Here is a 22,541-nt window from a genome sequence, read left to right on the forward strand (position 1 = left end):
TTTAGTGGAGAACATAATCAGCTTGGCAAAACGGAAAGAACATACTGGATCTGAAGTATCTGGGAGGAATCTGGGTTCAATCCCAGCTGTCACTGACTCCCTGTGTGACCTTGGGAGCAAGTCCTTCCCTTTCTCTGGGCCTCAGTTCCCTCATCTGTAAAATGAGGAGGTTGGATGCTATGACCTTGATGATCAATCACAGGCCTTTCTAGCACAACAGGAAAAAACATAGGGAAGTCCATTCCAGTTCAAACCTAAGAACACCATCTCACAAAGAGGCCATCACATAATGAGCAGCCCTACAGATGCTCCTGCAAGGAGGGAAGTTTCAGTCCCTGAAAGCATTCAAGCATTCACTGACCACCTGTCAAGGAGGTTGCCATGGAGACTGCTACATGGAGTGCAAGCTTGGACTAGCTGAGCTCAAAGGTCTCTTCCAGCACTGAGAATGTGTGATTCTAGGTCTGGTATGGAAAGAAGAGACCCGATGGCAAAAAAAGGGCTAGCATCAGGATAGTGGGAAGACAGGGAGAAAGGGGGAGAAAAGAGTATAAGAAGATAGGAGGGAAGAGAGGAGACAGAGGGCAAAGTCACAGAAAAGAGAATGGGAAAGGAGGGAAAAGGGGGTTCTTAGGTCATCCTGGCTAGACCCCATGGGGGCTTTCCCCCAGCTCTAAGTCCCCAGGATTCACGGGCAGCAAATGGTGCTAAGCCCCTGAGATCCCCAAGGTCTCCAGCCCACTTACGCTGCATGGGTGCGTTTATAGGTGTACAGCCTCGAGAAGAGCCTCGCCAGCTCCAGGAGGACAGAAATCCCACTGCCATTAGAGTCTGCTCCATGAGAGAGCCACTAGAACAAAGCAGCAGTCTTAGGTTTTGCCTCTGAGCAGCCTTCTGGACAGAAGTCCCCTGAACCTCCCTTCCCGCCCTCCCACCCTGGCCCTTCTGAAAGGAAACTCGAGGAGGGGAGAAAACTAAGGGAAACACTTACAGGGGCCACTCCAAAGGAGTCATAGTGAGCCACAATGACAATGGTGGGCAGGTCCTCTCCGCCCAGTCCTGTCAGCCGGCCCTGCGAAGAAAGCCACCATCAGCAGGGGGAGTAAAGGTACCAGGCGAGTTACCACCTGCAAAAAGAACATGGCATCTCCCTCTCACAGACACAGAAGGCCAGCTGGCCAGCCACCAGCCTTGTACACCAGGCTCTGAGACCTCTCAGAAGCAGCTCAAGTTGTGCTCCAATCCTATTCACCACCTGTCATGCCCCACCATTTATTAAGCACCTACTGTGTACCAGGCTCTGAGCTAAGCACTTCACACATATTCTCTCATTTGATCCTCACACAATCCTGGGTGTTATTATTACCCTCATTTAAGCATTGAGGAAAACGAGGCAGAGGTTAAGTGACTTGTCCAAGGCCACACAGAGAGTAAGTATCTGAGGCTGGAGTTGAATCCAGGCCTTCCTGATGCCAGGTCCAGTACCCTGGGCACTATGGCGCCACCTAACTGACAGGGACGATTCTTGACCTCTTAGGGAGGGAAGTAGGCAAACCAAGGCTGGGTAAAAGCCCTGCTGTGGCCTTCCTCCATGGGCTCTCACGGATCCCACTACTCTTACACAAAAGCTTCAGTCAGCAGGAAGTAACCAGGCCAGAAGACACTGAGGGTGAGCTGAGTCAAGGCCAGCATGACTGAGTAATGGCGGGTGCTTGGGGTCCTCCTGACCTGACCCAGCCTGCCTGTCCAGTCTAATGTTCCACTACTCCCACAGAAGGACTCCACCGTCCCAGAACTGACACTATGTTTGACAGCTACTAAGCCAGCCCAGAATCCTCTTCTCTGAGCAGGCGTCACCTCTCCCAGAAGCCCTCCCTGAGCCCCAGAAGTGGAAGGTAGCAGTCCCTCCTAGGAACTCCCTCAGCATTTTAAACCTGCACCATTCATAGGATACACTTCCCACCACCTGATATTCCCCTGGGGAGATGCCACACCTTCCCAACCAGAAGGTAAGCTCTGGGAGGGCAGGAGCCCTAGCTTGTTCACCCCAGTCTCAGAGCAGCTCCCTCTTAGACCCTCCTACAAGGCAGACACTCAACTGTTTGTGGACGCTTCTGCTACTGGCCACTAATAAATAATAGCTGACATTAATACAGGGCTTCCAATCTGGCACTTCTCACTTGAATTTCACAACAATACCATGAGGCTGGCATTGCCAGGTGTTTAACAAATGAGAAAAAAAGGTTCAGTGGTGATTTGCCCAATGAGAAGGGCAGAACCACATCTTCCCCATGCCCATACTCTGTCCACTACAGGTTAGTATCTCTGAAGTCACTAATCCCAAACCATCTGGCTACAAGAGACAGGCCAACCATTCCTGGTGCAAAGAGAGGGCCAAGAAGAGCTGGAAACACCTGGGTCCAGATGCCCTCCCCAGGCAAAGTGGCAGGTGGAGTGAGGGAAGGGGCTCCAGTCAGTATTCCCTGAAATACATCTGCTGTTGGGAAAGAACTACAGGGTCCAAACGTTAGAGAGGCCCTGTGAGAGACCCTCAGGCCTGGATCCTTCACCTTCACTGTGACCTGGACACTGGCATGTCGCCTGGTGAATGAAGCCTGGGAGTGGAGCTCTCCTCTGAATCAGGTTATTAACTGCACTAATGAGATATGTGAGATCACAAAGGAAGCCAGTTATGGAAAGTATCAATACATTAAAGAGCCCAGTTTCTGGGCCCCAGGTTAAGAAGTCTGAACTCATCCAACCCTTCATTTCACACATGAGGAAACAGACTAATCTGAGGTCATAGACAGATGGGACTGGACCCCGACTCTTAGGCCTCTCTATCCAGGGGCACAGGACTGGAAAGCCTTGGTCAGCAGAGGGACTGCCATACACTTAAGAGCAGTGCCCACTACATTGCCACCTGACGGGCTCAGGTAGAAACATGCAGCCCAGTCTCTCCAACAGCAGGTCTGCCCAAGCTGTTCCTGCATCTCCATCCTGAGCCTCTCCTAACTTAGGCTAGCACTGAAGGTCCTCTCCATTGGGCAGACACCGCCAGCACATCACCTCTACTTCAAGAGCCTTCTAGAACCTAGACTCATCTCCACCCTGGGCTAAGGTGTGGCTAGGGGGGAGCAAAAGAGAAGGGGAGCATTAGGGTCTTGGATCCAAGTCCTCTATACAAATCTGTAGCCTCAGTGAATCCAGGCATTAATCGATCAGTTGTATATTTGCATCAGATTTATCTTCACACTACAAACATGCATTTACTGAGCATACGGCACTGCCAACAAGGGCAGGGTGGGGCTCAAAGTTAATGGCTGGCAAGGGGAAGTTCCTTTGGCAATTAAAGAGCTGTAAATGGATACACCACATGCAAAAGACAAAGTTGTCTGCAGGCCTCCTCCTCCTCCTGCTCTGGAGAGGTGGGAAGTGGGGGCAGGGAACACTGCATCTAACATGCCAGGTATTTTCGAATGTAATGATTGTATTCATTCTATGTCATTTCAATGTGATGTTTTTTTTCTCTCTCCTTCCTTCTAAGGGATGGCTCCCAGTGGGGAAAGAGATAGACCTGGAAATGTGGACATTATTAAATCCCTTTTTAAAAGGGAGTTTTCTGTATTTCTACTTCCGCACCTCAATAAATTCAGCACAGCCTGCTTGGGGCTGCCTTGCAGTTCTGGCCTCAGGGCACTCACCTCCACACTGGTGATGAGCCAGTCGCTCACAGCTTTGCTCTGGGCCCCACTAGTGACCATCTGGAAGCCGTTGGCAGTGGCTGTGTGGAGAAGAACTGCAGAGAAAACAAGCGCCGTGCTCAGGACCCACTCCTCCCAATTCCCTCCAGGTAATCACAGTGCACCCCAGCACCTCCTTTGCCCTAGGAGCCCATCTCTCTTGAAATGAGGCACAAGTGGCATCCTCATCTCCCCCACACCCTGTGAGGCCAGTGAGTGTCCTCAATGGCTGAGAGCTAGTGAATGATCCTGGGGCTTAAGCAGAAGGATGTCCAGTACAAAGACTACACTGTCTGCCCACAATTTCTACCATTTAATTAGATAGAGATGGGAGATGCCAGAGGGATTTATTTAAAAATGCTGCCTTTGCACGTTTGGGGGCAGCCAAAAGGGGCCCACTGACTGGTTGTGTCATAAGAGACAACAAATGAGCTGATTTGGGGTGGGGAGGGGGTGGGGGGGCGGTGCAGAACCAGGAACACTACATCCACAAGGACTACAATACCAAGATGAGAAAAGCACCAAAACCTGCTCAACACAGTGTGACTGTGATGAGCCACTGGGAGCCAGGAAAGAAATAAGAATGAAACGATGATCCAGGCCAGGACGGCAGGGGCACCCGAAGGCCCTGGTGGGGTGGGGCAGGGTGGGGTGTCTGGCCTGCCAGCCCTCACCAGTTTGGGCAACTAGGCTTAGCTGTTTTTCTGTATCACCAAGAAAGTTCCATGAATATACATGGGGGAAGGGTGATAAGATTCCAAAGTGATTAATGTAAAAAAGCTAAAGCTATCAATAAAACTGATATTTTTTAAAATGAGTAAAATAAATGGATGCAGCTTTTTTCAATGTTCAATAAATTTAATGATAAAAAATAAATTAAAATGCTGTTTTGTTTACCAGGAGTCAAAGTTATCCTGACATTTCTTCCCAGCTAGAGAGGAAATGCTGATCCATTGCTGAGTGATGGAAGGAGGGAAGAAATGGGATGAGAACATGTCCAACTATCCCCCAAATGGATACTTTCCAGAAGAACTGAAAGGAGAGCGGCCACCCTCACCCCTTGACAGAGACACCAGGAACGCTGAAGTCAAGCCGCTGCCCACCTGCCCACTGCCAGCCCTACCTTCCGCTGCAGATGCTGAGCCCTGGGAGGCTGAGGCAGCCTGTGTCTGCTCATAGATGGAAAGCAAGGCCTCATCCTCCACCGCAAAGTAGACAGGGACAATGGTCTCCATGGCCAGCATCTCAGGCTCAATCTCCATGAATTGCTAGAGAAAAAAAGGAAAGCCCAGGCTCAGAGTGGACCCCACCCAACAGCTTCCAAGCCTGACAAATGACAGAGGTGGGCTAAAAGTTGGCAAAGGCTGTGGAGGTACCATGAGCAGGTTCTGGTCTGCAGAGGTGGATAGGAAGTGGAGTTGAGAGGGTGAAGGGGTCAGGACACCATGACTAAGGGGGCCAGGGCCCCACATCCCACAATCAGAGGACCAAGTCTCCAGTGCCTGGTCCTCTCCATTTACCATGTGACTATGGTCAACTTCTGATCTCTGTGCCTTAATTTGTTCATCTGTAAAATAGGCACATTTACACTGCCTCACAGGGGAGTTGTAAAGACACAAGGAATAAAATGCTTTCTAACAAATCTACAAGCAATTATGAAGCACCAACTATGTGCCAGGGTCTGTGCTTAGTGTAGGGAATACAGAGTCTTGTATGAAACAGTACTGCTGTCTGGAGCACAGTCTAACCCATGAAGATTCTGCAGGTATAAATACCGCCATCATCCAGCACCCTCAGGCCCTTCCTGAACCAGAATCCCTAAGGAGCAAACCCAGGGAAAAGGATCCTCGCCAGACTCAGACACCACCCAAAAAGGAATGACTCCAGAGACAGGTCACAGCTATGCTCCTCTCTGCTAAACCCAGAATACCACAGGGCCTCCTCAGAAAGTCACAATCTCCCAGGAGGTGAGGGGTGGAAAACAGAAATTAGGGAGCTCCTGATCATGCGTGGCTAATGGTGAGATCAGGGTGTGACTACACCCACGGAGGGCTGAGGCATCATTACTGCTAAGAAAATACTAATTCGTAATGACAAGAACCAACATTGACATAGCTACAGAACATTTGCAAAGTGTTTTACAGGCCATTTGATCCTCATAACCACCTTGGGAGGCAGGTGCTATTATTATCCCCATTTTACAGAGGGGGAACTGAGGCAAACAGATGTTAAGTGATTCGCCCGGGGTCACAAGGTTAGCCTGTGTCGGAGGCCAATAACTCCGATCTTCCTGACACTAGGTCTAGTGATCCATCCGCTACATCACTCAGGGACGTCACGGTGGCATTTCTAGAGTCCTTTAAAGTTTGCCATTCACCTGACAAAGGTTATCTTATTTGATCCTCAAAATAATCTTGGGGGTAGGTACTGGGACCCAAAGAGACTAAAGAACTCAGAGACCAGGGTAACTGAGGCAGCTTCAGGGTGTGTGCTGATCCCCTGGATAAGAGAGGAACACTGCGGGCCAGTGAACAAACTCTCAGAGCACAGTGCCGGGCACAAAGGAAGCACTTGAAAAAATCTTGATCAATAATTGAAAAATGAGGCACGTAGACCACTGCCACTAGGGGGAGGATGGGGAAATGGGAATGAATGAAAACCCCATTCAGTGCCTTCTCTGGAGCAGGCACTGTGCTGGATGCTGTGAACAGACAAGTGAGCCATCCCCTGCCCTCAAGGGATTACTTGGAATGGGGGAGACAAGCCAAGAGTGGTGGCCGGGAAAGGGAGGTCTGGCATGGAGCAGGAGGCCAGGGGACAGTCTGATCCTCTCCAACAGCAACAGCAGTAGTGATCTGATGACTGTTTCCAGGGCCAGAGTCAGAAGCAAAGAGGGGAGGACAGAGCAGGATATACTCAGCATCAGATGGCAGAATGCCTGCGTGGTCCAAGACAAGCACTGACCCATCAGCAAAGCTCAAGGGTCCACAGGGACTGGCCAGACAGCGCTGGTGTCAGTGAGGCGAGGCAGCCACAGGGAGAGGCAGGAGAAATGGCAAGACGCCATGTGAATGTCTGCCCTGAAGACAAGAAAAGAGGGGCCATTCTTCTGGTCAAGGCCAGTTCTCTCCCTGTGCCCATGGGTGCCTCTCCTGGTCCTCTTCTCCAAACCTCCCCTCTAACCCTTGGCTTCTTCTCATCCACTGTCTGACTGTCTGATGCCTCCTTTCACATTCAAGTCTCTCCTTAAAAAACCTTCCCTGTACAAGCCAATCTGCTATCAAGGCCTGTTGATTTGACCTCAGTAGCATCTTTCCCACCCAACCCCTTGTCTCCTCTGACACTGCCACCCTCACTGGTGAAGGCCTGCATCGTTCCATAGCTGCTAGGGGGCTGCCTGCCATAACCCCCTTCCCCCACCCCACCCCTGCTCCTATCAGCCACTAAAGTGATTTTCCTCAAGCACACATAGAACCACATCACTCTCCTACTCGATAAACTCCACCATCTCCTTGTCACCTCTAGAATCAAATACAAAATCCTCTGTTTGGCCCCTTCCCACTTATACCTTCTCTCTCCCTGTCCCCACTCTGCAATCCAGTGACACTGACCTCTTGGCTGTTCCTGGAACAAGATACTCCAACTCCTGGCCCTGGGCATTTTTACTGGCTGTCTCCCCACCTGCAATTCTCCCCCTCCTTGTTTCTGCTGCCTGGCTTCCTTCAAGTCCCAGCTAAAATCCTACCTTCTATACAATCGTTTCCCAAGCCTCTTTAGACTGTGAAGGGAAGGGGGAGTTATGTGAGAACGGGGTCTGCACAGTGTCTCACACACAGGAGGTGCTTAATAAATGCTTGCTGTTGACTGACTACACTAGTAGAGTAAGGCCCCACATGGAGTCACTGAAATATAAAACCTGGGGGAATGAGAATGAAGGGGAGAGAGCAGGGAAGGACAGGGATCAAAGATGACAGCCCATAATCAGAACTGCAAGAATCTCTGGATGCCATTCAGTGCAACTCTGTCATTTTACAGATAGGGAAACTGAGACCCAGCAAGCACAAAGGGACCTGCTGCCAAGGGTCCCCCAGCAGTGAGTGACAGAAGCAGGTTTAGAAGCCCAGTCTGCCGAGTCCAAACACTGAGAGCTGTGGGGCTGAGTGTGGCTGAGGCAGCAGAAGGAGGGGGAGGGGAAGGGGTGATGGGGTGACAGTACGTACTCGGATGACATCCTGTGGCACAGCAGCCATGGCCCGTGGCAGGATGATGACCACAGCCCCGGCCGACTGCCGGAGGGCCTTTTGGTACTGCTCATAGGAGAAATCCACCAGCCGCATCATGACACAGCGGCGACTCAGCACATCCGCCTCAACTGTCCTCGCCTCTGTGTTGAGCACTGCATTCCGGGTGCCTGTGATAAGGGAGAAAGCAGAGGAGCCCTCAGCCACTGAAGAAGCTCTCCCCATCCCAGGGAGCTCACAAAAAACTAGCATCCAGTGGGTCTGCCAAGCTGAGTGGGACTACCTGGAAGACAGAAGTCCTGGGTCCTGGGTTTGAATGAATCAAGCGACAAGACTGATGAAGCACCTACTAAGTGCCCTACACCAAGTACCAAAATGGAAACAACCCCTACTTGAAAGGAGCTAACATTCTCATAGGGGAGACAAGGACACCCATAAATATATACAGCACAACCATTAAGTGAATACAGACACACAGCAAACAGGTAAATACAAGGGAATCTGGGAACATTTGGGGGATCAGCAAAAGCTTCATGCAGAAGGTGAAGCCTGAACTGCATCAGAGTGACAAAGGAGCAGAAAGCAGGCCAGTGTGGCTGGAAGACGGAGGCCAAGAAAAGGAAAGTTAGGTTAGATGAATGTATTATGCTGTAAGAAATGATGGAAAGGGTTTCAGAAACACCTGGGTAGATTTGCATGAACTGATACAAAGTGAGCAGAACCAGGAAAACATTGTACATAGTAGCAGCAGTAAAGTAAAGACAAACTGTGAGACTTAGTAACTGATCAACACAATGAGCTAACACAACTCCAAAGGACTCATGATATAAAACGCTATCCACCTCTAGACTGAGAACTGATGCATTTAGAGTGCAGATTGGACAACATTTTTTTTCTCTTTCTCTTTTTTTTTAGAACATGGCTAATGTAGAAATGTTTTGCATGACTTCATATGTCTAATGGGCTTCATATTTCTTGCCTTTTCAACAAGTAGGGAAAAAAGGGTAAAGGGAGGGAGAGAATTTGGAACTGAAAATTAAAATTTTTTTAAATTAAATTGGGGAAAGTTGTATGTGGTTTTAAAAGCTATAGAGAAGCTTATATTTTATTCCCAGGCAGTTAGGTGGCCCAATGAATAATGAACTGAGCTTGGAATTAAGAAGACTCATCTTCCTGAGTTCAAATATGACCTCAGACACTTTCTAGCTATGTGACCCTGGGCAAATCATTTAATCCTGTTTGCCTGAGTTTCCTCATCTGTAAAATGAGCTAGAGAAGGAAATGGCAAACCACTGCAGTATCTCTGTCAAGAAAATCTCAAATAGGGTCATGAAGAGTTGGACACAACTGAAAAATGAGTTAATGTATTTTATCCTAAAAGCAGTAAAGAAGCCATGGGAGAATCAAGCGGTCAAATTTCTACTTAAGGAAAATCACCGGTTACAACGTATGGCTGCAGTGGGAAGAGATTTGAGGCAGGGAGACCTGCCTCAAAGAGGCTGTAGCAAATATCCAAGTGAGAAGTGATGAGAGCCTCAACTAAGGTGGTGGCTGCTAGAGTGGGAGAAGAAAAGAAAGCAGAAAAGACAAGATTAGCAGCTCATTGGATACATGGGGTGATGGAGTGTTTAGAATTGAGGTTAATGCCAAGGGCACATACATGGGAGTCTAGAAGACTAGTAATGCCTTTCAGAGGTTTGAAGAGAAAGGTAAGTTCAGTTTGGGACATGCTGAGTTTGAGATGTCTATGGAACAATCAATACACTGTCTCATCAACTTAACTTGCTGTTGACCTTGGGCAAGTACCACTGGGCCTCAGATTCCTTACTGATAAAATAAAGATGGTTGGACTTAAATGGTTTCTAAGTGGCCTTCCAGTTTTGATAACATATGGTTGATATGTGAATTAGGTTAAAATCCCTTTCTCAAGGGTATCATGGTCTACTAGCCAGGGACATTGCAAATAGATGCAACACAGCCCAGACCTAGAGTTGTGCCCATCAGTGCAAATGTCCATTTGGTTGACAAAGGCCTAGCTAACACAAACAGTTGGCAATAGTTCACTACAAGCAAAACTGCCAAAATAGAATCATCTGAGGGGTCTGGGCACCTTCACTGTTGCTATTAATTTCCAAGACCAATCAGGAAAGAGTTACTCTCGTCACAGCTTCGAAGGAAGCAGGGCTGCCTTTGAAGTGCTTTCACGCTGGACAATAACCAGCCATTCAGGCTAAGGCTGAACATCAGCCAAGTGTAATGATCACTGGAGTTACTGTGAAATAGCATTCATCATCCTTCCCTCCTCCCAGAGAGGGAGTGAACACACTGGGAAGACCAAAATGATTCTTTAAAAGTTTCCTAGGCTTTAATTCCTTATCCACTTAAGTCTTCTCTGCTGAATTCAAATCCCCAGATTCCTTAATGCTGATTATAACATGAGAGAAATGATTATATAACTTGGGGAGATCCAGAGTTCCCCCTTTTTCTATAGTCCTCATTTCAAAGTTCAATCTCTTGAAGGACAGTACTGATAACGAGATAGGTCAGGCATTAACCAATGTGACAAGGAATTTAATCTAAGGTGGGAAAGCCCACAGGTTCTATTCCAGTTTGGATGGGGATCAATTCTTTGATTAGATTGCCCAAGGTTGGGGGTGGACTGGGAGGAGAGATAGTCTCTTTGTCCAAGAATGATATGATGTTACTCTCTCAGACCCTCCTAATAGTGAGCCTACTTCTTATTGTAATATTCATTCTCTCATTAGTTATTAACCAATCAGAGCTGATTGCCACCCTCAGGAACACCCATGTTTCCAAGAGCATATAAGCTGAGCTGGCTGCCATAACTGTCATTGGCATTTGAGAGTATCACTGACCTCTTTTATTAAAATGCTAGCACCATTAATAAAATGATTAATTGCCAAGAAATTATGCCTCTTGCAACTTTGAAACATCACAACTGAATCATAAAATAGTAAAGCTGCCAAGGAATTTGGAGACTGTTCACTCCAAATCCCTGAATTTCACAGAGACATGTACTCACTTTAGAGACACGATGTGGAAATTAGGAGGCCTGGGTTTAAATCTTAGGGCTAACTCTGAGGTGCCACCTCACATCTATCAGATTAACAAAGACGGCAAAAGAAGAAAATGATCAATGTTGGAGGAGCTGCAAGAAAACCAGAACACTAATGTGTTGGTGGAGTTGTGGACTGATTCAGCTGTTCTGGAAAGCAATTTGGAAGTGTGCTCTAGGTTACTCAACTCTGCCTTCCTTTTGACCCAGCAATACTAGGTCTATACCCCAAAGGAGTCAAAGAAAAAGGAAAAGGACCCACATATACAGAAATAGTTACAGCAGCTTTTTTTTTTGTAGTAGCCAAAAACTAGAAACTAAAAATGTGCTTTCTTATTGGGAGAATGGCTAACCAAATTATGGTACACGAATAAAATGGAACACAATCAGGCCAAAAGAAATGAAGGACAGTTTAAGAGAAAACCGAAAAGATCTCTGTGAACTGGTACAAAGTGGAAGGAGAAGAACTAGAACAATTCATACAACGACATCAGAGAGAAAAACAACTTTCAAAGACTTGAGAATTCTGAGCAGTTCAACAATAAACCACTGATCCAGAGAAGAAAGATGAACAGAAGACCCATGCTGTTCCACAGAAGCGATGAACTTTAAAATGCAGAATACGACATGCATTTTTGGGATATGATCAACGTGGAAATTTGGTTTTACCCTGGACTATGCATATTTGTTATGAGGGCTTTTTTTTTTTTTAACATTCAACTGCAGGGAGGAGGAGCAGTAGGAAGAATTCCTTATAAATAAATATAATTTTTTTAAAAAAATCAGCATTAGTCACAGCAATATGGCCACAGTCAAGTCTCTGAGCCTCAGTTCACTCATCTTCCAAAAGGGAACTAATACTTGTACTCAGTACTTCCCTGGCCTGTTGTGGAAGAAGGCAATTTTGTACACTTTAAAACACTAAAACAAGTCAATTTTTCTCAAATTTTTTTAACATTTTTATTTAAAATTCTGAATTCCAAATGCAATACCTCCCTTCCCTCCCATTTCCATAATAGCCACTTTGTACAAGACTTGAATAAAAGTTAAAAAGGAAAAATAGCATGCTTCAGAACGCATGCAATCAATATCAGTTCTTCCTCTGAAGGCAGAGAGTAAGGATGGCGGGGAGCAGGAACGACACCTGCAACCTTGAGGCCACATGTGGCCCACTAGGTCCTCAAGTGTAGCCTTTTGACTGAATCGAAACTTCACAGAACAAATCCTTTTATTATGAGGATTTGTTCAGTAAAACACGGACTCAGTTAAAACTTGGATCATTGTATTACTGAGAATAGCTAAGCTCTTTATTGGACAATATTGTTTTTACTGTGTATAAATGTTCTCCTGGTTCTGTTCACTTCACTGTGCGTCAGTTCATCTAAATCTTTTCAAGTTTTTCTGAAATCATCCTCCTTGTCACTTCTTATAGCACAATAATATACTATTACAATCATCTACCACAGCTTATGTTGCTATTCCCCGACTGGTGGGTATCCCTTCAATTTCTAATTCTTAGCCACCACAAAATGTTGCTATGAACATTTTTGTACAAATAGGTCCTTTCCCCTTTTTTCGGATATCTTTAGGATATAAACCTAATAGTGTGGTACTGCTGGATCAAAGGGTACGCAGAATTTTATAGCCTTTTGGGCATAGTTCCAAATTGCTCTCCAGAATGATCCGGAATGGATGAGTCCACAACTCCACCAACAGTGCATTAGTGTCCCAGTTTTCTCCAACACCCAACATTTTTCTGTTTTTTCATATTAACCACTCTGATAGGTGTGAGGTGGTAAAACAAGTCAACTTAAAAACACTCATTAAGTGCCTACCATGTGCAAAGCAGTAAGTATGCTGGGCTACGGACACAGGATTCTTCATTATTATTTTCTCTCCCTCTACATGCTACCTACTCACTCTCTTCCCAGGGAACAAACATGGAGAAAGGATGTTTTCAGTCAGGCCCCCTTTGGATGAGCTGCTGTTGGCAGCCCCTGGCAGTCACTCTGGATTTGGGACAAACCTCTGCAGCCAACCAAAGCCTTGACATTAGAAAACAGCTGGCCTCCCAATAGACAGAACAAGCAAGCATTAGCAAACCTCAGGGACAACGAGAAGGAACACTTCACTTGGAGAAAAGTAGTCCCAAAAAAACAATTCAATGAAATATTAATTGCAAGAACTTGGAGGGGGTAAGAGGGAAGAATTGATGTAGTGCTTTTCAAAGGAGTTCATGAGGAAAGAGGCTATCAGCACTTGGTCAGCTGGATTTGCCAAGATCTCATCGGGAAGCCAGCTGTGTTCTGGGCACAATGACAGCAAAGATAAATGGAACTCCAGCAGCAAAGAGGATCTGATCACCTTGCCCTGACAACCATCTAAATCCCCCATCAACAAACACCACTCAGTGCCTGGCTCTCTACCTGCCTGGGATGTAACAATCAGTCCTGTCACCTCAACTGGTCTCAGCCAGGATGTGTCCAAATCAGGACTTGAACCCAGGTCCTCCTGGTTTCAAAGCCAGCTCTCTATCCACCAAAACACACTGCCCCTCAGGGCTATAAAAATGGAAATAATCATTCATTATAATCATTACACCAAGAGGAGCAGTTTTATATGTAATCTTTTTCTACTTTTGTCCAGAAATAGAAAAATGTTATTTTTCAGGTTTGTAATAATAGAGAATTTTTATCACCATTACACGTGGAGAAACTGAGATCCAGAGCTGTAAAAGGGCACAGTTTGCCAATGGTCATTCAGCCAGTATTTGAGACAATGGTCCCGGCCCAACGTGAACAAATGCCCCCAAGCAGACCATTGCCCTGCATGGTCCTCTCAGGTTCACAGCCCAAGAACAAGGGTTTTATACTACACACATTATTTGCTTAACAGATTAACAGCAATAATTTTTTTAAAAACCATACAAATATAACTACCATATTTTGGTTATGACCACTGTCATAATTCAAATCACCTCAAATCCTTCATATGGCAGTATTTGACTCCCCTTGTTTTCCTGGCAATGCAATCTTCCTTAAAAGCCACTTTTAAAGGTACTGGCATTTGAACAAATATCTCAACAAGCTCCTTGGGCCACCTCAGGGACCAGATATTGCATGGGTGGTTAAAAAAACACAACTTCACTCTGGTTCCACTTTTCATATCTCAGAATCTTCTGGCTACAAGGGTCCTTAAAAGCTCAAGTCCAAATATCCTATTTTATGAATGGGGAAACTGAGGCGTAGCCAGAGGAAAGGATCTGCCTAAAATCCTGGCGCAATGGAGAGGCAGGACATGGATTTAAATTTAGGTCTTCTGACTCAGAGCCCAACCCAAGTCCCTGCCCATTTCACCTGTCTCCCTCCAGGTCTAATCAAACACATTTGAGCTCATGCTAAACCTTGAACTCTGCCCCAGCAATCCAAGATATAATATAATCTGACCTGGAAATGGGTAGGAGGTGAATGGGGGGAAAGGTGGCAAGGAAAGGAACCTTGAGAAGCCATTCAAGAAGCCAAGAGCTGGCTCTATTCAGGCCCAGCTCTAGAATGCGCAGGGAGCAGGAGGATCCAGGAGCAGGTTAGGTGAGGCCACCACAGCTCACAGAACCAGGGCCCAACTCCAAACCCAGTCAGCCCAACCCTAACTGCACTCTTTCCTCCACACCAGGTCCAGGTTTACACTGCCTTGAGACTTATGGGGCCACTCTCGTCTCCAAGGATGGCAGATACCCCATGCCAATAATCACCTTTCAACATTTCCTCTACTTCCTTCTGTATAAGCCAAGATAGGAGGCTCCAGCCAGAAAAGCAGGGAAGAACAAGAAAGAGGAACCACTCACTGCCTCAGGGCTTTAGACCAACACACTCACCTTCCCCCAGAGGCCTTTCCCAAGCACACCCCAAATTCCTCCAGTTCCACACACATACAAGACCAGAACACAGGGCTAATCTGATCAGCAGAGACAAGGAGGGCAGGGACAGTCAGGCAGGAAGCAAATATCTGGGGATCCGAGAAGAGCAGAGGACAATCTCTGCCTACTGCACTCAAGGAGTCTGCTTCTGCAGCCCCGGCACCTAGCAGAGGGCCTTACCCATACACAGGAGGCCCTTACTTCATGAAAGTTTGCTGAATTTAGCTGTAATCCAAACTTCGGAGCCTGCCCATGTGGCTCAGGGACTGATTAGGAAAAAGATGCAAAGCAGACTTACAAGGAGGAGTCCCTACAAAGCAGGGAGAAGGAAAGAGGAGAGGAGAGAGAGGCTTTCAGGCAGAAGGGCCTGGTCCCAGGGGGATGAAACAATCCAACTCCAAGACCCCATTCCCTGGGGGGGACGGCAGCTCCCAGGCTGGAGCTATGGAGTCTCTCCTGAGGCCCAATTAAGCAGAGCCCAGAAAAACATGCTGCCTCTTCCTTGGGTCTCCAGAGCCTTGGCTCCCCAGGCCAGGAAACAAGGTAATGGCAGGGGACTAAGGCCAGCAAAGCCCAACCTCAAACTGAAAGAAGGAGTCTTCAAATAGTTTAACAGACACTGTGAGTCTGAGAAGCTGATGCCCAATGGGAGGGAGCTCCAAATCTTCCAGTTAACCATGAGGGAAGCAGGGTCCTGGTGCAGCAAGGATGTCCCAAGCCAATGCATCCCACCCCTTCATTTGGAGCTGAAGGGGAGGCTCAGTGACTTGTCCAAGGGCACACAAGCAGGAAGCATTAGAACTGGCACTGACCCCAGGCCCTGAGGGGTTCCAGAGTCATTTCACCAGGACCACTGCATGTCCCATGCTTCTTCCCCAAAGCCAGGCCAACCAGCTGCCCAAAGTCCATGCTGAAGTGAGAGGATGAAGAGATAGAAGGGGCCTTGGAAAGCATCCAGGGCACCCTCTTTGTTTTACAGATGAGGAAACTGAGGCTGAGGTTACACAGGAGCTGTGGAGCTTGGCTCTGAACTCCACTACTCCGGCGTTAGTGGGAGTGTGAAGGCCTAGTATGGGACTGGTGGGCTTTTCCCCAGCACAAGGGCTGGTACTGGGGCCAGGAGACTTCCTGGACTGGGCGCCACTGACAAGGTATTTCTCTTTCAGGGCCTCCGTTTCTTCCCTTGTAAAATGAAGGTAGTACTCACCTCCCAGTGTTACTGTGAGGAAAGCACTCTGCACATGTGAGGCACCAGTTTGGAGGTGCAAAGGTTAACAGCCTCATATTTTTATTTTATACAGATGAGAAAACTGAGGCTGAACACCTGCCCAAGGTTAAATAACTAGCGAATGGCAGGATCAGAAATTTAAAGCCCAGGCTCTAGATCTCAAGTCCAGCTCACTGAAGAGTCGTAGTGGCCCAAGACAACGCCCGGAGAAGACGCGCTCCCAGAGGGGCAGAAAAACGGCTCACACACACTCAACACAGCACACATGCTCTGCAGATTCCTAAGCCTGTCACTGCCAACTGTGCAAGCCTTCCCTTCCCCCCAAAGAGCCTGGTATGGGGGAGGAGGTGGGAAAGGCCACCAGCAATCTGGTCTTTCTGGGAGACCAAGGTGGGAGGGAAGCCCCCAAGCTTAGGGAGAAGCTAACAACCTCCAAATGCTTCCAGTGAGGCAAGGACCTTGGGAGAGGAGCCCAGGAACACAGGGAGGGTCCACAAGGAAATGAAAAGTGTTTTTATTGGGGGGAGGCAGGTAAATACTGGGTTGTAAAAAACTACCTCTGAGAAAAGAAGGTAGGAGAGGGAGCCAGAGGAACAGAAAACAGAGCATCTTTGGAGAATGGGGGCGGGGGGAGGGGGGCAACAGCTGCAGGACAGGGGGCACCCAGCAGGGCCTGAATGGAGCCTGCAGACAGGATGGGGGCCAGGGGTCTCCCCGGGGTCAGGCAGAGTTGGACCCTGGACAGGCGAGGCCCATGACAGGAGCCCGGCGCAGGGTAGATGGCTTCGGGGAACAGTTCCCGGCTCGACAAGCAGAGATGGGGAGGGGGCTCCAGGGACTAGAGCACGGCCATCCGAGAGGCCTCTCCAGACTGAGGGCAGACCCGGCCCAGGGGCAGGGGCCAGCCAGAAACAGCCGGGACTGGGCTGGGAGGGGGCAGCAGAAGGCAGGACTGGTCAGTCTGGGGCAGGATCAGACACGGGCACTGTGACACCAGCTCGCGGGCACGGAACCCCCGGGGCAGCACAGACTAAGGCCCCAGGGCACGGGAGAGGCCGGCCCAGCCCCCCGCATGGGGGGAGGGGCTCCCACTCCAAACGGCAGGACCAGACAGGGATCTGTCTGGAAGGGACGGGTGCGGTGTCCCTCGCCTCGTGGCCAGGGCCAGGCTGAGCTGGTGGACAAGGGCGGGGGGAGGGGCGGAGGTCCTAAGTCTGGGGCAGGAGGCACAGAGAGGGGAGCCAGACTCCAGGAGGGGGAGGGGGCCCACGAGCGCTGCGGGGTCGCGCTCGGGTGGGGCGGGGCGCGCGCACACACCCACTCACACACCCACCCACCCACAGTCGCACTCACACTAGGGGGTCGGGGGCCGGTCGCGGCGGGGGTGCGCATGGGGGGAGGGGCCGGGGCGGCGGCGGGGGAGGACGCACCGTAGGCCTGGCCCTGCAGGTCGTACTGCTGCATGCGGTAGACGGTGAACTCGTGCGCCGCGTCGGCGGCGGGCAGCGGCGGCGCCACGAGCAGCAGCACGGCGGGCAGGAAGACGATGAAGCTGAGGGGCAGGCACGAGGCCTTCAGCATGTTCTCCAGCACCTCGCCCGCCTCCTCCAGCATACTGGCGGCCGGGCAGGGGCGGCCCGCGGTCGGCGGGGCTCCGGCAGGGACACGGACGGCGGCGGCAGCTCGGGCTTGGGCTCCCGAAGCTCGGACTCCTGGTCCGCCGGCAGCACAGCGGCATGGACAGCCCCGGGGTCCTTCAGGCAGCGCCGTGTACTCCGCCGCCGCCGCTCTGCCTCCTGGGAAATGTAGTCTTAGCGGCACTGGGGAAAGAATGCGTTCTCCGGGCGCGCTTAGCCTCATGGGAGTCGTAGTCCTCTGGGCCCACGGTGCTTGTGGGGAGGGGCGAAACGTTGACAGGCGGGCGCAAACGCAGTCGGGAGTTGTAGTCTCCTTGGCCAAGGTGCCTGGGTCATCCAGCCCGGAGAGAGCACGTGGAAATTAAAATGTTAATTTCAAGATTGGGGGAAGGGGCGCCCTGGCACGAGCACCCACGTGGCGCTTGGGTTTGACTCAGCCCTGCTACTCAATTGTGTGACCTTGGGCAAGTCGGTTAACCTCTGCGGGCCTCAGTTTACTCACCCGCAAAATGAAAGGGTTGCACCGAATGAGGCATCTAAAGGGCAAAATGGATAGAGCACAGGGTCCAAAAAAGACCCGAGTTCAAATCCAACCCCAGACACTTTCTACCAGCAAGACCCAAGGCAAGCCACTTTGCTTCTTTCTGCCTCAGTTTCCTCATCTGTAAATTGGGGATAATAACTTCACCTATCTCCCAGGATAGGTAAGGATCAAATTTATTAAAATTTTAAATTAATATTAAAATTAAAGTTATTTTGAGGATCAAATTAGATTGTATTTGTAAAGCATTGGCACACGGTTGACACTTAATAAATGTTTGTTGCATTCCTAACATTCCCTAAAATCTATGATCCTGTAATAACCTTTTTTGCTTCCTTTTGCAGTTAAAAAAGTGCTATCCCCATGACAACCTTGTGAGTCCCGAACAGCAAGTGTTATTATGATTGGTCTGTGGCTGCCCAGCTAGAAAGAGGCACATCTGGGTCCCCTGATTCTGGGAACAACATTCTTCCCATTGTACCACTTCCCAAACTGATCACTGGGGAGCCATGGGATTTCTGGCAAATTATTCAATGAGCAAATGTACATTCTTTCATACTGAAAAAATGTTACATTACTATTTTTAGATATAGAAGATGTCCTACATAGAAATGAGGAGGAAAGGTCCAGACCTTCAAATTCATCCATATAGGATCTCCCAGCATAGAAAAAAAAAATCCCTCCAATGATACAAATTGACAGCTCCTATCCCATGTAGTCCTACACAGTTGCCTGGAGCACTGAAAAGTTAAGTGACTTGCACAAGGTCACCCAACTACAATGATTCAGAAGCAAGACTTGAACCCAGAACTTCCTGACTGAAATCAGCCCTTTATCTACTATGCTCAGTGTTGTGATGAACAAAATGCGAATTCATCTGAAAGCATTAATGTATTTCTGTCATCTTGAATTACCTCAATTAACAGAAACTAATAGAATGACTATCTTGGGGGGGGGGGGATCCTCAAAAGATTTTTGACATTTAAAAAGGACCCTCATGCTAGAAAAGATTAGAAAGCAATTCATTTATTTATACTTCACTGCCTGTCCATGAGTCAGAGAAGTTAACAGACTTTAAAAAAAAATTGTTCAGTTTTATTTTCATATCCACATTCTTTCCTTCTTACTTCCACTCAACCCCAAAGGAGAAAGTAAGAACATTAAAACCTGTATAAATATGAAAAATCAAACAAAGCAAATTCCCACACTGTCCATGTACCTCAATCTATGTCCATTACCTCTCAGGATGTGGAAAGTGTATTTTACTATGGATTGTCATCAGCCATTACACTGATCTGAACTCCTAAATCTTTCAGAGATATCTTTACAATATCATTGTTTTTGTATAAATTGTTCTCCTGGTTCTGTTAACTTCACTCTGTATCAGTCTTTCCAAATTTCTCTGCAACCGTCCCCTTAATCATTTCTTACATCACAATAGTATTACTTTCATGTGCTACAACTTGTTCAGTCATTCCTCAATTGATGAACACCCCTTCAATTTCCAATTCTCTGCCACCACAAAAAGAGCTGCTATCAGTATTTTCGTACATATGGGTCCCTTTACTCTTTTTTGTCTCTTTGGGGCATAGAGCTACTAATGGAATTGATAGATTTGAGGGTAGGCACAGATTAATAACTTTGGGGGCATAGGTTCAAATTTCTTTCCAGAATGGCTAGGTTAGTACACAGCTCCGCTAATATAGTTCATTATACTTATTTTCCCACATCCTTCCAGTATTTGTCATTTTCCTTTGTCAACTTTGTCAGTCTGATGGGTGCACAGTGAGTGATACCTAAGAATTGTTTTGATGTACACTTCTCTAATTATTAGTTATTTGGGGGACTTTTTCATATGGCTATTGATAGGTTGGATTTCTTCCTCTGCAAACTTTCTGTTCATGTACTTTAACTGTTTTTCGATTGAGGAATGACTCTTATTCTTACAAATTTGAGTCAGTTCCTTATATGTCTTAGAAATGAAACCTTTATCAGAGAAACTTACTTGAAAGACTTTTTCCCCCACTTACCTGCTTCTTTGCTAACTTGCTGAATTAGTTTTGTTTAAAAAGTGCAACACCTTTTTAATTTTATGCAATCAAACTTGCCCATTTCACCTGTGAACCTCTCTACCTCTTGGTTATGAATTCTGCCCCCATTCATAAATCTGACCTGGAAAGGGGTCTCCACAAAAACTCTCCAAAATTACCAGTGTTCTCTTAGTTACCAAATCCAAAGGCTTTTTTTCAATCCTCATTCTCCTCAACCTCTCAGCAGCCTTTGACACTGTAGATCACTCTCTCCTCCTTGATACTGTCTTCTCTCTGTGTTTCTGGGACCCCCCCTTCCTGGTTCTCCTCCTCCATCTCTGATCACTCCTTGTCTGTCTCCTTTGCTGCACCTTCCTTCAGGGTATGTCCTGTAATCACAGGTATCCCTTTGGGCTCTGTCCTGGGCCCTCTTCTCTTCATCTATACAACTTCATTTGGCAGTCTCATTAGCTCCCACAGATTTAACTACCAGCTCTACATTTATGATTTGAAATTTACCTGTTCTGCCCCAACCTCTCTGCCAACTTCTAATTTCTCATCTTCAACTGCCTTTCAGACAGTTCAAACTAAAATGTCCAGAAGACAACAATCCAAAACAGATCTGCTTATCCTTCCCCCTAGACCCTCTTCCCTTCTTTACTTCTTATTACTGTGAAGCTGGCACCATCCCAGCCTCTCAGGCTCACAACCTAGAAGTCAGCCTGGATTCCTCAACTATCTTTCACCACCGATATCCAAGCTGTTGCACAGGCCTGTCGATTTCACCTGTGCAACACCTCTCAAATATGCCCCCTTCTCTCCTCTGACACTACCACCCCTCTAGTACAGGCCCTCATCATGTCAGGCCTGGACTATGCCAATAGCTTAAGTGGGTCTGCCTGCCACTGCAGTCCATCCTCCAGCCAGCCACTAACATGATTTTCCTAAAGCAAAGGTTTGATCATATCTGTCTGTCTGTCTGTCTGTCAGTCTCTCTCTCTCTCTCTCTTATACACACACACACACACACACACACACACACACACACCCCACTCAGTAAACTCCAGTGCTGCCTGTTGCCTTCAGGATCAAATACAACATGCTCCATTTGGCATTCAAAGCCCTTCCTAACCTACCACCCCCTCTCCCCACCTTTCTAGTCTTCTTATGCCTTCCTCCCTCTTTAATTCAGTGACACTGACCTCCTGGCTGTTCTATGAATAAGACATTCCATCTCTCTGATCTGGGCACTTTCCCTCCTCTGCTCTGATCACTGACCTTTAAGTCTTTCTTTAAGTCCCAACGAAAATCCTACCTTCTACAAGAAGACTTCCCTTACTCCTCTTCATTCCAGTGCCTTCCTCTCTTAATTATCTATTTATCCTGTCTATAGCTTGGTTGGCATATGTTTGTTTTCTTATTATAATTGTAAGCTCTTTGAAGACGGGGTGGGACTGTCTTTCGTCTCTTTTTGTATCCCTATCACTTAGCATATTGCCTGGCATTGTAGTCACTTTGTGTGTGTTCATCCTTTGTTGCCAAGAAGACCATGCCATCAGAGAAATAATGACATGACTTGCACTTGACTTTGTTTTGAGGGAGGGAGGGCTGTGTGGGTCACCAGTCTCACTTCCCCTACAGAGCTATCTGAATCCAGTGACCAGATATTCATCAGAATGACTAGAGATGACTCAGGATGAGGCAGTTGGGGTTAAGTGACTTGCCCAAGGTCACACAGCTAGTGAGTGTCAAGTGTCTGAGGTGAGATTTGAACTCAGGTCCTCCTGACTCCTGCACTGGTGCTCTATCTGCTGCACCACCTAGCTGCCCTAGTGGTCACTTTAAAATTTTATTGATTGAAGAAAAAAAAAAGCACATGCAAGATACATGAAAAGTAACCTTAGAGTGAAAGGTATTAGCACGTAGGGAGACTAAGAAAGACTTCCCAAAGAAGGTGGTATTTGAACTGAGTCATAAAGAAGGCCAAAGACTTTAAAAGGCATCGTTGAGAAGGGAGAGTACTTCAGGCATGGGGGCAAAGCCTCAGGGATGGAAGCGGGTGTGGGAGAGATGGGAGATTGATAGCAAGTTGGCCAGAGTGGCCCTGGGCTCTTCACATGCCTTGTCTC

The 22,541-nt window shown here is 47.7% G+C and overlaps 1 protein-coding gene across 2 annotated transcripts in view; it reads right to left on the reverse strand.

The window, feature by feature from the left end:
• NCLN (nicalin) overlaps nt 1-18,004 on the reverse strand; it is a 35,740-nt gene extending 17,736 nt beyond the window's left edge. The window contains exons 1-6 of one of the 2 annotated variants that reach the window (XM_072601696.1): nt 17,635-18,004; nt 7,964-8,154; nt 4,867-5,011; nt 3,705-3,799; nt 992-1,072; nt 747-850 (exon numbers count right to left, since the gene is read on the reverse strand). In XM_072601696.1, the coding sequence (XP_072457797.1) occupies nt 747-850; nt 992-1,072; nt 3,705-3,799; nt 4,867-5,011; nt 7,964-8,154; nt 17,635-17,818 (800 nt within the window). In that variant the 5' untranslated portion in view covers nt 17,819-18,004. The remainder of the gene's footprint in view (nt 1-746; nt 851-991; nt 1,073-3,704; nt 3,800-4,866; nt 5,012-7,963; nt 8,155-17,634) is intronic. The other variant, XM_072601697.1, reaches the window with a different exon arrangement.
• Nucleotides 18,005-22,541: the final 4,537 nt, after the last annotated feature.

This window comes from Notamacropus eugenii, chromosome 4, assembly GCF_028372415.1.
Source record: "Notamacropus eugenii isolate mMacEug1 chromosome 4, mMacEug1.pri_v2, whole genome shotgun sequence".
Classification (NCBI taxonomy): domain Eukaryota; kingdom Metazoa; phylum Chordata; class Mammalia; order Diprotodontia; family Macropodidae; genus Notamacropus; species Notamacropus eugenii.